At 51.9% G+C, this 15,823-nt stretch overlaps 1 protein-coding gene across 1 annotated transcript; it reads left to right on the top strand.

Annotated features, from left to right (window-relative positions):
• The first annotated feature begins 11,792 nt into the window (after window positions 1-11,792).
• On the top strand, window positions 11,793-14,456 carry MPEG1 (macrophage expressed 1). The gene has a single exon (XM_024211308.2). It carries the CDS (start codon window positions 11,847-11,849, stop codon window positions 14,007-14,009), a length of 2,163 nt encoding a protein of 720 aa, XP_024067076.2. The 5' UTR covers window positions 11,793-11,846; the 3' UTR covers window positions 14,010-14,456.
• The last annotated feature ends 1,367 nt before the right edge of the window (window positions 14,457-15,823 follow it).

Raw genomic sequence — 15,823 nt, forward strand, 5'->3', positions numbered from 1 at the left:
TGCCAGCAGCCAGCTGCTACTGGGAGCAGTGTGGGGCCACGGCAGGCAGGCAGCCTGCCTAAGCCCCACTGCACCGCAGGACTTTTAGCAGCCCAGAGATTGCGATCGACTGGCAGAGGCTCCAGGATCGACCAGTTGATCACAATCAATGGGTTGGTGATCACTGCTGTAAATCAACTACACGTGGTGTTCCCAAGCAGAGCATCTCCAAGTGCTCTGTGCGCTCAGAGAAAGATAGGAGCAGAGACCGTGCACTGTTACAAGATCTCAAAGCACTTTACAAAGTCAGTATCTTTACGTTTTACAGATTGGGAAACTGAGGCACGGTGAGGGGAGTGACTTGCCCTAGGTCACCAGCAAACCAGTGCTGGGAATAGAATCCAACTCTCCTATGTCCCAGGCTGGGGCTTTTTCCACTAGGCCATGCTACCTCCCTGCATTCAGACTTGCCTCAGCTTCAGGCCATTTCATCGGCTCCTTCACAGCCTTATAGCAGGAGTCTTGCTACTGCACCCAGCCCTCGTAACAAAAGCCGCGGGCACAGAGACAGTTCTCCTGGGAGCAGGCACCTGGTGTCAAGATCGGGAACCACAAGTGCAATGAGCATGCAAGAGAGAATAAAACATCAGTGCAACATGTTTCATGCATTGGTCCCAAAGGCAGGTAAGTATTATACCAATTACTCATTGCAGGAGAAATCAGTGACATGGAATCTGAGTAGTTTCTTAGTGCACCTTGTTCATTTACATTTTATGCACCAGTCCTGGAACAGAGGTGGTCACAAACAGCACACATTCAAGCCCCTCTGTTAGTGATCTCAGCCCATGCATCAGTGCCAGGTTCCCAGGGAGCAACAAATCCTCCTGCCCTTTGCAACAGTTGCCCCCCAAAAATAAATTGGATTACAAAACTAACAAAAAGACTATGTCTGCCAAGACTGTACTCTGGCTCACATGCTAAGATTGTGTGTAACAGCACCATCTGGTGGCACCACCAAAGCAGTATCAATATGCTCATGCAGGGAGAAGAGTGATCTAGGGGTTGCTGTAATTGTTAATGATTTTCACTGATTGCTTCATTTATCAATAGTGGTTTTTCATGCACAATAATTATTAATACAGCAGCAGCATTTTGCTTGGTGCTTTACAATGAATGAAAAAGAAGGGGTCCCTTGCTTAAAAACTACATGGGACAAACATAAACGGTGGTGACAGACAAGATTCATAGCCGTCAAGGCCAGAAGAGACCATGGTGATATCTAGTGTTACCACCTGGATAATACAGGCCAGAGAACTGCCCCCAAATAATTCCTACAGCAGATCTCTTGGGAAGCATCCAGTCTTGATTTTGAAATGGCCAGTGATGAAGAATCCATCATGACCCAAGGAAGAAGGGAATGGAGAAGAGTTTAGGGTGAGAGGAAATTAAAATAATATGAACCCCATTATTTAGAGCTAACTTGTGGCCGTGAAGAGCTGTGCTGCCCAGCAAGCAGAGTGGGACCTGAATCCGTCGGCACACTGCTTCCCCGTTTTGCTCCAGAAGGGGGTGCTGAACCTGGGCCAGCCCTGGCTCTGTGGCAGATTAATCCCACTGGTGCTTTTATTATTATGATTAATTATATTACGGGAGTATCAGAGGGGGAGCCGTGTTAGTCTGGATCTGTAAAAAGCAACAAAGGGTCCTGTGGCACCTTATAGACTAACAGACGTATTGGAGCATAAGCTTTCGTGGGTGAATACCCACTTTATGCCTCTGACGAAGTGGGTACTCACCCATGAAAGTTTATGCTCCAATACGTCTGTTAGTCTATAAGGTGCCACAGGACTCTTTGCTGTATATTACGGGAGCGGCTCGGAGCCCTCTTCATGGACCAAGACCCCGTTGCGCTAGGCACTGTACAAAGAACAAGCAGACAGTCCTGCCCCAAAAGCTTACAACCTAGGCCAAGAGCTGGTTGCAACCGTACGGAGGAGTGCAAGGAAATAATGCGACCATATTAGTCAGCAGGTTGGGCAGGGGTCTCAGCAGGCCAGCGGCATGACTGATGTCAAGTTTTTGTAGCTGTCATGGCAGGGGACAATTTTGAAGGAGGACAAGGAGGCGGTTTTGTGGATGTTTACAGGGAGTTCCTCCCAAGCATAAAGTGAGGAGTTCGGATGACTTTGGAGGACAGGGGAAACTCTGGGTGCATAGGAAGAGGGAGGTCATTCCAGGCAGAGGTGCATGGAAAAGGTCAGGGTGAGAGGCGGGAGGAAGAGGAGAAGATAGGGAGCCAGACACCCTCTGCTTCACCTTCTACCTCTCAAGCCTGGGGTGAGTGAAGTGTTCAGACTCCATGGACCTCCCAGTCCTGGGACTCTGCCAAAATCCAGCACGGGGAAGCAATGGGTGCTGATCCGGCAGGAGGGGCACGCGGTGAAGACACCTCTCTACCAGGACCAGGGCTCCCCACTGATTCCACGAGGCCATCGCTGTGGGGTGGTGATGCCTACAGAACAGTGTGATTGGGCTGGGGGTTAGCAGCAGGGAAGGATAACGCAACTCACCCCAGGCAATGAAGTTGAGCACAAGGTAGAGGGATGTCCTGGGATCCATCTCTGGTGAGGATGGGGGTCAGCAGGCAAATCCCAACAGCCCCGCTGGCTAGCACAGACTCCCCTCAGGTTGGGCTTTCGGGCTTTGCTCACGGTGGAACACAAGTGGATGCAGGAAATTTTGTATCAGTCCTCTGCACCGCAGTGACTCGTCACAGGAAATGCTGCTCCTTTGAACTTCCTCTATGGTCCTGCTGTGTCCCTTCTGGCTCCAGCAGCCTGGTTTAACCCTTTCTCCACACGGAGGCCAGTGGAGTAAGCCCTGCAGCTGCTCACTTTATTGTGGTGGGCAAATGTACAGTTGGGAACTGGCCGGCATGGGAGAGAGAAGGCCCAAGAAAATCTCCCTGGGACCTGATGAATAGTCATCCTACATCCTGCAATTCCTTTCTTTGCCATTAGGGGAGGGCAGAGTGGCTGTGCAGGTGGAAAAGAGAGAAAGCAGAAGCCTGGCAGTGGAAAATTCAGCTCTTAAAGGGAAGTGTGCAAATGGACCATGCCCACTGGAATGCGTTCCCCTCTCCCCCCACCTGCCCAGCCTACTTGTGACTAGGGAGAGCAATTTGGATGGGGAGGACAAAAATTGAGTAGACACACTGGTTAAAAAACAACACATAATAGCAACTTCAGGTCAAATTTGTTACATTGTGAGTGTTAAAATTGTCCATGTTATTTGCAGAGAGCTAATTGGGATTGGTAAAATCCTGGAGACAGTAGTCAAGGCGGGTGTGGGGTGGCGAAGGGGAGATTGTTCGGAAGAGAAGCAGTGACATTTATCTTCCTGCTGCCCCCAAGCAGGTTAAGGAATCGTGCGAAGGGCCAAAGAAAGGCCATTTCTGATGCAACCACATTCAACTGTCCAGGGAAAGGCCATCAAGGGGCTGTATATAAAATCTGCACTAAAAAAATAACCAAGGAGGGGATTGTGGCTTCCAACCACACTGGTGAGCCACTGCGGTGTGAGTGGGAGAATAACTGTGCTGCTAACCATCCTTTCTGTGCCTGCGACCCTGAGTCTCTGCCTGAACAACTTAAGAAGTAGCTTATACCAGCAAAACTTATGTTGCGCGGGGTGTGTGTGTGTGTTTTATTCATAAGTGCTAGTGTATACATGGCCCTAGAGAAGAAGATTCATTTCATCATGGGGGTAGACGTGAACCTCAGTTCCATCCTGAGACTGGGGTGTGGATCTCAACAATGCCCCAGTAAAACTCTGGGTCTGTGGTAGAGCTGTGAGGATGGGCTCTCTTCATACAAGGGGCCATTCTTGTCTAAGCCAGCCAAGGGCAGGTAACGTTTTGGTGGAAGCCCATGTTAACGTTGTGGCAGCATTTCTTGGGCTCCAATGTTGGGTCACATTCACAGGGCTCACCAGCACAGTGTCGGCTGCTTCGAACGTCTGTTTTCACATGGCCTAATGCAAGGTCAGGCATCTAGGCATAGGTCAGACGGAGACAGCGGCAGGACTGGGTCATGGAAAGCAGCGGCACTGAAAAGGGCTTCAGGCTCATGGTAGACAATCAGCTGAACATGACCTGCCAGGGCAATGCTGTAGGCAAGAAGGCAAACGCAAACCTTGGCTGTATACGCCGGGACTATCAACTTGGAGAAGGGAGGTGGTGTTACTTTGTGCATTAGCGAGACCATGACTAGATACTGCGCCCACTTCTGGCGTCCCCACGAAGGATGTTGAAAAATTGGAAAGGGTTCAGAAAAGAGCTACAAGAGGGATCAGTAAAATCTTATAGGGTATGTCTCCACCAGCAGCCAGGAGCCTCCGAGCCCCAGGTCACCAGACTTGGGCTCGCACGACGGTGCTAAAAAAGCTGTGTAGACAGCGGTGTTCAGTTGCGGCTCAGGCTCTGAAGCCCTCCCCACTCCCTAAGCTTCTGAGCCCAAGCTCCAGACAAAGTGACAACATCTGCACAGCTGTTTTTTGTGCCATAGCAAGACCCCTGCGAACCGAAGTCTGTCAACTCGGAGGCTCGCTGTCATGGGCTGCGTAGACATGCAAGTAGCGCAATCTATCTTGTTTGTCCAAGAAGGTTAAGAGGTGACTTGATCGTGGTCTATAGGTGCCTACATGGGTATCTACATATTCCTTTTATGTGATTTAAAAAAAAATTCATAAAGAAGCAAACCCCAAGAAATACAGAAAGGTAAATGACTTACAGCTCATATATGCTATCAAATACCCCACATTTCACAGGAGAGCCAATGAAATTATGCAATTACTCAACTTTACAGCTTGTTGAAACTGCAAGACCAGACAATGCTAATATGAATGATATTAGGTATCAGCTTGGAGCAGAAGAGATAAGCCAAATCAGTAAGTTAGTCCCATTAACTGATTAAGTTTGTAAGTGTATGTAGGGCAGATATAATGATGGGGAAGTAAGTTCGACATAAAACAACAGAGAAGGTACTCAGTTCCTTCTGCTTCTTGTGACTTTTGGAACAGATGCGCTTCCTCATCAACTTCGACATGCAACCTTATAAAACATTTGAGCTCTCACTGCTTGGCAAGTTCTTTTGCTCTTCTGAAGGCTGATCTTTGTTCAAGTTCTTTGTTCACAACTTGTGCCCAATCTTGAAAAAGCATTATCTTCTTCTGTGGCAGCCCCAAAACAGTTCTTCCCAGCACCATGAGCTAGCTGCAGTCTTTGTTCTTTTACAGGAAATCGGAGAAATCTGACAATCAGTGGGCAAGGTTTGGCATTTGAAGCTGGCTTAGGAGCCAAGGACCTACGAGCGTTCTCTAAACCAAATTTAAAATCACCCCACAGGCTAAGCACTTCTGATAGGAGCCAGGAATGAATGCTAGGGGACTGCCTTGATCTGCTCCTTCAGGTCTGAATCTCAGATTATTGGGGCGAGACCATCCCTTGAGGTCTGCCACTTTAGATTTAAGAGAAGATAAGTCTGTGAGGGCAGAGAGCCCTTAGCTGATCTTCCACCAATGATATTATCCCTTCTGCTTCATTCACCATCCCTGTCAGTGCTTGCAGAGAGGAGCTAATTGAGGTAACAGTCAGTGGTACTGTGGGCATTGTGGCCTTGACATCTACTGTGTCTGTAGCAATTTTCTCCAGCAGGGCCATCAACCTCTTGTTCAGGGGGTGGAGGTGGAGATGGGAGCTCCGTTTTTCATGTTTTTGGGCTACTTGTAGAGTAGTCTACTTGTCAGAAGACAAATCATTACCTGCTGACTTTCTGGAGATTTTGGGGCACTTGTTCTTTTATGGGGGGCGGTCGGTCGGGGTCCTGGACTCTGGCTTGAAATGAATGTGAGCAGATGGCTCTGGAACTCCTGGGATCTGCTCCTCCATGCCACACAGAACCCCCTGGAGTTGGGAAGAAGGGTTATGACAGGAGAGGGCTTTTTAATTTAGCAGACAGAATGAGAGACACTAGTTGGAAGCAGAAGCTAGACCAATTCAAACTGGGAATAATATGCAAATATTTACTAATGAGAGTAATTAACCACTGGGACAACTTAACTAGGGACATGGTAGTTTCTCTATTTCAGTCTTTAAGTGTAGGTTTTTGTGGATCACAAAACTGATTATACGTTAACAATGTGAGGCCATTGTGAAAAGGCTGATATTCTGGGGTGTATTAACAGGAGTGTTGTATGTAAGACACAATAGGTAATTGTCCTACTCTACTCAGCACAGGTAAGGCCTCAGCTGGAGTCCTGTCCAATTCTGGGCACCACAGCTTCGGACGCATGTGAACAAATTGGAGAGAGTCCAGAAGAGAGCAACAAAAATGATCAACAGTTTAGAAAGTCTGACCTCTGAAGAAAGATTAAAAAAACTGGGCATGTTTAGTCTTGAGAAAAGAAGATAACAACTCTATTCAGGGCTGTTATAAAGGGGATGGTGACCAGGTATTCTCCGGGTCCTTTGAAAGTAGGGCAAGAGTAATGGGTTTAATCTGCAGCAAGGGAGATTTAGGTTAGATATTAAGAAAACCTTTCTAACTGTCAGGTTAAGCTCTGGAACAGGTTTCCAAGGGAGGTTGTAGAATCCCTGTCACTGGAGGTGTTGGACAAACACCAGCCAGGGATGGTCTCGTCTGGATTTACTTGGTCCCACCTCAGCACTGGGGACTGGACTTGATGACATCTCAAGTTCCTTTCCAGCCCTTCATTTCTACAATACTGTCACTATTAGCTTAAAAGTAGGGTGACCATATGTCCCATTTTGCCCGGGACAGTCTCATTTTTAAGCTCTGTCCTGGCTGTCCCAACTTTTTTTTACAAAAAATGGGCATTTGTCTGGTTTGCTCTTCCCAACTGATCAGTTGGCAAAAGCAAACAAACAAATGCCCAGTTTACCAAAAAAGTCAGGTGCGCTCCCCTATGGGGGGCGCAGAGGAACTTGGGAGGGGGGCGATGCGAGGTGCTGGGCAGCGGGGCTCTGGGGTGAGCCCCAGCCCCAGGCAGTGTGGAGCTTGGGGAGAGGGATCAGCCCCAGCCCCAGCCCCAGCCCCGGGCAGTGTGTGTGGGGGGTGGCAGCCCCGAGTCAACAACCTGCCACTATTCAGCAGAGCACTTACGTTTGTGGTTCACACTTTATAGCGAGTTACATTTATAAATGGTTTCAAAGGGGTTATAAAGGCATAATAGATGTTCTAAGCATGCTACAGACCTGAGTAGCATGTGTTATAGATGGTTACAAGCACATCAGTATGTGTCATACAATGGTTATACACAACCTGTTGACCTGTTGGACTTTTTGTAACTATCGATTAACTGTTTATTAAAACATCTATTACTTGTTTGTTGAATCTTTATGATGGAACCTTACTATAAAGAGACTTTGAACATGTGCCTAATACAGAATGATACAACGTAGCTAATTCAGCAACTCCAAACCTGATTGTGAAGGGGGTCGGTTTTGATGAGTCTCCTGACTCAAAACATTTGGCAGGAAACAAGTTGCTGAATAGTCAAAATGGGACATTTCTGCATATTCTAACTGGAAAATGTTTTGGGGGATGAATGTGTGTGTGTGGGGGGGGTGAGTCAAAACGATTTTTTGCTTCAAGATTTTTAGTGACTTTAGACTGAAAAATGTTGACGTTGAAACAAAATGTTTCGACTGACCCAGAACAAATTAGTTTTCAGTTAGTAAAAGTCAGAGCTAGGCATAAGCAGACTAAGCAATTGCTTAGGGCTCCAAGCAGCTCAAAGGCCCTCTCCACATTTGCTTTTTATTGTGTTGGGGCGGGGGGCAAAATATTCCTGCTTAGGGCCCCCAATGGGCTAACACCAGCACTGGCAAAAGTGTTCAAGATGGCAAGTTTCATCGCAGTTTGGGAAGGGAATTTTTTTTCCCATATCTCAAAAATATTCCTGGCCCAGGGTAACCACCTCCCATGAAGCTCTGTGTTGTCAGACGCTGGCTGCATGTGTGGTCTCTCCGTGTGCTGCACTGGCTCTGGCCAGCTAGCCCGTACAGCGGCTCCGATCAAACCACCCAGGAAGACCACAAGACTCGGTTTAGTAGCGAAGGCACCCGGCCAGGTTTACTGTTGACGAAGCACGGTATATAGCACCTGGCAGACTCTGCGGGGATACTAAGACGTGTGCCCATGACAATGGACGCAGCTCGGTGAATGGTGGGACTTTCCATTGCCCCCTCGGCTGGCCAAAGACACTCCAACACCCCGCCCTATACACCGATACAAACAAGTTACGTACGGCCCCTCTGACGTAGCTCGTTACCATCCTTTACCTCGTACCTGTTGGTTCAATCAAAACATCTCTGTCCATCACCCTGTCATCCTGACCTTATCTCTAAGAGAAGTCAGCATGTTCCTGTTCTCTTTGGGGCGTGTGTTTGTACCATACTTGGTATCGGGGTGTTCTGGACTGGGCAGGTGGGAGTGTCCTGTGCCTAGCGCTTCTTAGGAATGTGTGTGTTTTTGCAATACCAGCCCTATTCTTGCCAGGTTCTGTGACCTGCAAGCAGGCGTGTTTTATAACAGGGCCTGACTTCTGCTCACAGCCCGACTTTTGCTAACTTTGCTTTATATTAGCCAGGCTTGACTTCTACTTTAATTCAGGTCTCATAGCGGGCCTCTTATACAAGGCCCCGTGTTTCAGGCTCTCTTTCTACGACATTCTGCTAATGATGTTTAATTCTGTTTAATGATGTTCCCACAATGTTCCTAAATGCTAATAACCAAAAGTTGTCAATAGCAGGATAGTTAATAGCTGGTATCCACAGAACACCCCCACCACTGCATCCATCCCCTTTAGAAACCAACCCAGGCTCTTCCTCTGCTGAAACTGTCCTGCGAGAGGAAGTGATGTGCTGGGAAAGAGGAAATAACACGGGCAGGTCAGGGAAGATTCATTCCTATTTACACACTCTCTGGAGCAGCGAGATTCAGCGTTAACCTTTTGTGGGCCAGATAAGAGTGCGTGTGCCGCTCTGCCTACCCGGGGCCTCCTGTCCCCACAGGTAGGGTTTGGGGGAGCCCTAAGGAAGAGGACGTGTCAGGCTTGGGTACTTCAAAGGACCTTCCAATTCAGCATCTGAGCACTTCGGAGTCTCTGCTGCATGTACCCTCACACCCCCGGTGAGAGAGGCCAGTGCTGTTATCCCCATGGTACAGCCGGGAACGGAGAGACTGGGGGATCTGCCGCAGGTCTGTGGCAGCGTGGGGAACTGAACCCTGGGTCACTGGGGGTGCCACCTTCTGTTAGACCCATTGGCTGGCTAATTCCACACGTTATTACGCTTGTGTATTTCCCACGGTATCAACCTGCTGCCCCCTCTGCCCCGGCATCACGACTCCAATCTCAGCCCAGGGCAGAGGGGAGGCCCTGGGTGGGGCGGGGCTGCCCTGCCCTCACCTAGCCCCATGGGTAGGGTCCTACCAAATTCACGGCCATGAAAAATGCATCACAGACCTTGAAATCTGGTCTCCCCCATGAAATCTGGTCTTTTGTGTGCTTTTACTCTGTATTGCAGGGTACTATGGAGTAAAAGAATGCAAAAGTACACAGCTTTTCTCAACCCCGGGGGACTCGACCCAAAAGGGGCTCGCTAGCCTATTGGGGGGGGGGGTCGCGGTATTGTCATGCTTACTTCTGCGCTGCCGTCAGAGCTGGATGGCCTGGGACCAGCAGCTGCTGGCCAGGTGCCCATCTCCCAAGGCGGGTGGGCGCGGGCTCCAGCCCGGTGTGAAAATTCGTGTTGTACCCCTGTGTACGTCCATTGCATAATATGCTTTAAAAGGTGCCACGCCTGAACCAAACAGCCCCCTCCTGCCCAGCATTAGCTCCCTCACTGCGCCATCCTCTGGCCAGCGGGGTCACGGAGCCTGCATCTGACCGGGTGCTAACTCAGCGCCTGGTAACGAGTCAGCAGGTTCGTTACACTAGAGTCCCAATCCCGACCACAGCCTCTGAGCGCTACTGCAATACAATTACCAGGGCCTGATTGGCTGATGGGGGCCAAGCGCCCGCTGCTCCAGTTGGAGGCCATAGCATTTGCTCAGCATCTCTTGTGGGGGTGGGGGAAACCCAGGCCCTGGCTGGCGAAATAGTTGGGCCATCAGAATTAGGCCCTAGGCACTTACTGGGCAGAGATCACAGCCATCTGTCAAGGAGCGAACGCAACTTCCCCTCCCTCACGTGCTCCATAGCTCTCCCTTGAAGTGAAATTGCAGCTCAGCAGCGTGACTCATTGGAAGAGAAAAAGCTTTTGTCTGGTGGCTGCATCGACTTGCTGACCGCAGCTTCGGTTCCCCCTTCGTCCAGCGCAGCAGTGATACGGCTCGGGTCAGGCGTGAAGCACAGCGGTGGGGCGACGCCCGATTCCCGGCCCAGAGACGCTGTGCAGCAGCACGAAGGGGGAGCAGTGGAGATGGATGAGGGTATTAAGAGCGGAATAGCAGGGTGGGATTAAGGGGCATCGGCAGAGCTGGGTGTGGGAAGCCCAGGGCTGGGATAGCAGGGGGCTGAAGATCAGGATTGAGGGGCACCTGGGACTGGAACAGAGGAAGCCACGGTAGCTCAGTATAGAGGCCCACTGGCAAAGCTGAGCTGACGAGACGCCGGCACTCCGAAGGGACTGCCCCCTAATCAGCACTCACCGCCCCTTCATCACACTCCAGAGCCCCAGAGAGCCCCTGGGCCTGGGGAGATGGCACAGCAGCGAGAGCCCCCAGGGCTCTGCAAAGAAGTGAACTGTCTCCTACATCCTGCCCCGTCCGAATGATACCTGCTCCCTCGTTCCTTCTCTCTTCCCACCCCCCTAACTTTGCCTATGCCTCCTCTGGAGCAAAGCACCCCACCACCACACACACACACACACACACACAATTCACTTTTGCCAAACCAACTCTCCCCCCCGTCACATCAGCCTCTTGCACTGAGTTAACCTCAACACGGTATAGGCACGTGCAGGTGCAGAAACTGGATCAACACCAGAGTCCCTCCTCCCCCAGCCCTTGTGTCAGCAAGTCCCACCCGCATTGGACTGTGGAGGTGGGGTAGGGCAGGGACCTCATCCCTTTACCCTGTTACAGCAGGCGTCACCAGAGAACGCTGTAACAGTCTTCCCCGTTCTGACTGTGTGAGCAAGCTTTTAGTGTCAGAAGACATGCATGGGGTGGTGGCTTTTGGGTGATGCTACGTTCTTAGAACAGGGACCTGTGCAAGCAACAAGAGAGTTTGCTGTCTAACTTGGGCTCCCATTGGAGTCAATTGCTGAGGTGGAGTTTCTCCCTGGGACCCTAGCACTTATGCTGGGCTGAGGTTCCTGGGAGAAGGGGTTGCTGTTGCTCTACACGGTGTCTATGACCACCCCACTTCCAGGCCTGATGCCTATATGTAAATATAGCAAATGATGCTCACTGCTGCAGAGTCTGGGTGGATTTTTTTCCTTGGGGCGGCAAAAATGGTAGAGCCAGCCCTGATTGCTGTACAGCCCCTAGCACACTTTGGGCATTGTAACAATCCGGAAATAGCCATCTCCTGCCACCACAATGAGCAAGGCAAAGGGCCCTGACATACCTGCTGGCTCGCCCTCTGTCAGCAGCCCCCCCCCCCCCCCGCCTGATTCTGACAGGGATCCACTCTCACTTCTCTCTTTCTAAACACTAACTGGAGCACGGAAAGGAGGAACTCTCAGGCAGCTGGGCTCAGAGCTGCTAAGCCACCAGCACGCATTGACAGCTCCCTCCTCTTCGCTCGGACGGCTGCATCTTCCGAGCGCTGCCCCAGCCATGAACACGTTGCTGGGGGCTCTCCTCTCTTGGAGCCTGGTGGCCTGGGTGCAAGGAGCAGAGAAGCCCCCAGAGCCACCAGCCGCTGCTGGGTTTCAGGGGTGTAAGAAAGCCCTGAAGCTCCCTGGGCTGGAGGTACTGCCGGGCGGGGGCTGGGACAACCTCAGGAACCTGGATATGGGGCGAGTGATCAGCCTGGGCTACTCGCTGTGCAAAACCACAGAGGACGGGTCCTACATCATCCCAGATGAGGTCTTCACCATCCCCCGCAAGCAAAGCAACCTGGAGATCAACTCGGAGATCATAGAATCTTGGATGGACTACCAGAGCGCCATCGCTGCCTCAGTCAACACAGAGGTCTCCCTCTTCTCCTCTCTCAACGGCAAGTTCTCCAGCGACTTCCACAAGATGAAGACCCACCAGGTGAAGGACCAGGCCATGACCACCCGGGTCCAGGTCAGGAACCTGGTCTACACTGCCAAGTTTGACCCCGGGGCAGCCCTGGACAAGGGCTTCCGCCAGCAGCTGGTAGCCATCGCTGGGCACCTGGAGAACAACCAGAGCCGGATGGCAGACTACTTGGCAGAGGTGCTGGTGCTGAACTACGGTACCCATGTCATTACCTCGGTGGATGCTGGCGCCAGCCTGGTGCAAGAGGATCAGATCAAATCCACCTTTGTCCAGGACAACATGTCCGCACGGAGTGCCATCACCGCGGCAGCTGGGGCCTCCTTCCATAGCATCATCAACTTCAGTGTCAGCGAGTCACTGAGCATGGAGAACTCCTTCACCAAGCACTACCTGTCCAACCGCACCAACTCCAGGGTGGAGAGCATTGGTGGCGTGCCCTTCTACCCAGGGATCACTCTCAAGGCCTGGCAAGAGGGCACCACCAACCAGCTGGTGGCTATTGACCGCTCTGGCTTGCCCTTGCATTTCTTCATCACGCCCAGCAGCCTGCCGGAGCTACCCAGCCCCACAGTAAAGAAGCTCTCCCGGAGGGTGGAGTTAGCCGCCCGCCGCTACTACATCTTCAACACCTACCCCGGCTGCACCGACACCACCTCGCCAAACTTCAACTTCCACGCCAATGCTGACGACGGCTCCTGCAAAGCGGCTGAGACCAACTTTACCTTCGGGGGCGCCTACCAGGAGTGCGTCTCGCTGTGGGGCCCGGATGCATCAGTCCTCTGCCAGGGGCTAGAACACAGGAACCCGCTCACCGGGGCGTTCTCCTGCCCTGTGGGCTACACCCCGGTGCGACTGAGCACGCAGGAGCGGGAGGAAGGCTACAGCCACCTGGAGTGCCACCGCTCCTGTAGGCTGCTGTTGTTCTGCAAGAGAGTGTGCCAGGATGTGTTCTGGCTGTCCAAGGTCCAGTTCAGCGCCTTCTGGTGCATGGCAAGAAGCCAGGTCCCTGAGAACTCGGGGTACCTCTTTGGGGGTCTCTTCAGCTCTCGGAGCGTCAATCCCTTGACCAACGCCCAGTCTTGCCCCTCCGGCTTCTTTCAGCTGAGGCTCTTCGACCAGCTCCAGCTGTGCGTCAGCACGGACTATGAGATGGGGCACAGGTACTCCGTGCCCTTCGGGGGGTTCTTCAGCTGCGAGACAGGGAACCCCCTGGCGGGGTCCCACCAGGGGACCGTGAATGACCCCTACCTAAAGCGCTGCCCGGCGGGATTCAGCCAGCACCTGGCTCTGATCAGCGACGGCTGCCAAGTGGAGTACTGTGTCCAGTCTGGGATCTTCACTGGAGGGGCCCTGCCCCCGGCGCGGCTCCCTCCCTACACCCGCCCACCCGCCATGACCCTGGTGGACATGGACACCGTCCTGGTGATCAATGCCGACGGAGAGCGCTCCTGGGTCAAAGACGCCCAGACCCAGATGTGGCGGCTCGGGGATCCCACTGAGACGCGCCGCGCTGCAGGGCTGGGTGGTGGAGGGGGCCTGTCGGGCAAGGAGACAGCCGGCGTCACGGTGGCCGTCACCACCGGCCTGGCCATCCTCATCGCCCTGGCTATCTACGGTTCCCGGCGGTACAAGGCCAGGGGTTACCGCACGGTGGAGGAGGGGCAGAGCCTGGTACCAGACAGCTCCGCGTATGGTACCGCTGCTGAGCTGGGGGAGAGATGCCAGCAAGATCCAGAGAGCCAGACGGGTTAACTCCCGCTGGCTACTATTGGGGAAAGCCCCCTCCGCCCCCAGGCACCCCAACAAGCTTCCCGCTGTGCAGAGCTGTGAGCTCCCCCTCTCCCCCTGGGCAGAACCGTGAGCTCCCCCCCCTCCCAGGCTGTAGCTGTGACCCCACTGCATTATTAGCTTGAGCTGCAACCCACCCCCCACCGGCCAGCCCCCTGGAGCTAGAGATGTGTGTGCACAGGAGTCGGGTCAGGGGTAACCCTTGATCCCACCTCAGGGTGACACTGGAGTGGAGCCAGGTGCTGTCTGTGCTCTGAACTGCCCAGCGATTAGATGCAGAGACAGTGAGAGAGCACTCACTGTGGGAGAGGACCGGGCGGGGGGCACACAATGCAGGGATCACTCTCAATACCCCCTGTGACACTGCACCCCATAGTCATCATAGAACTATTATGATATGATTATGGCATAATTATGATGCATTTTGTACAAGATAAGTCATGTGAGGTGTCATTGGAAAAGTGATGATTTGCTGAATATGATTATCCTAGTTGTAGGCATGTATCATTTTTGTATCTGAAGTTATGAATATTGACTAGGAATCTGTATTTCAATCCTGCTTAATCTGGGCGACACCCACAACTAGCCTTTCTGGTACAACAATGAAGAAGCCAGACAGTGCTGATGGCCCATCAGCAAAGACAACGGACCCTGGAAGAACTTAACCTTCCTGTGAATGTTCCAGACAGCCTGCAAGTAATGGCTGCTATGACTCAGCAAGGTATGCAAGGGCATGTGACCAGGTCACATGTCTCTAGACTCCATCTTGGGATGTCAGTGTTTTTCCACAAACTGAGGTTTGGGACAAAGGGTTCCCGCCATCTGCTAAAACTATTTTAGGTAGGGAGTGACATGATCATCTGGGGTTCTTCACTCCCCACACACAAGAAGACTCCTGGAAACACCAAAGGAACAAAGACTGAACTGGGGGAAGTGCTGGACCCAGGCTAAAGGAATTTCTAGCCTGTGTATGAAGGACCTGGGGATTCCAAGCTGTGAAGCAAGTGCAGGTTGCCCCTTAAGAATCTGCAGCCTGCTTGTACCATCTCTGTGGGTGAGAAACTGCTAATACATATTCAATCTAGCTAGTGTGTTAAGCTTACTTTGTGGTTTTGTTTATTTGTTAGGTAATCTGCTTTGATCTGTTTGCTATCACTTAAAATCTATCTTTTATAGTTAATAAAAATGTTTTCTCTAAACCAGTGCATTTTAACTGAAGAGTTTGGGGAAGAATCTCAACTCCGTTAACAGAAAGCTGTGCATTGTTCTCTTCACATTCAGGGAGAGGCGGACCGGGTATTAAACCCATATACTGGCCAGATTTGATCAGGAAAAGATGGTACAGCTCTGGGGTCCCAGGCTGGGCAACTGGGGGTGTTTTGGGCTGCAGTCTCTCTATTGTTGGTTCATGCAGGGGGCTGGTCAACGCCTGCATGTAACTGCAACTGGGTGTGTCCCTGCCTGTGTGAACGCTGGTGGAAGTGCAAGCATGGTGGGCTTGGTAACTTGTCCCAGCAGCACAGTATAAGAGGGAGCCCAGGCTGGACAGAAAGAGGGCTTAGTGGTACCCCACTTCCAGGTTGCACCCCGGGGGACCTGTCACACCCCCTCATGGGCCAGCCCAGAGCTTCTCCGCCCCTTTCCCCTCCAGCTCCCTCCCGCACAAAACCCCTTCTGCCAATTTTCCCAAGTGATCCAGGGGCCTCAATTTCCACCGGGCCCAACCTGAGGCCGTTTAAAGACACCTGACTCGTATTGGCCTGGCACCCAGCCCTTTT

Source organism: Terrapene carolina, unplaced genomic scaffold, assembly GCF_002925995.2.
Source record: "Terrapene carolina triunguis isolate 2854851 unplaced genomic scaffold, T_m_triunguis-2.0 Scaffold926, whole genome shotgun sequence".
Taxonomy (NCBI): domain Eukaryota; kingdom Metazoa; phylum Chordata; order Testudines; family Emydidae; genus Terrapene; species Terrapene triunguis.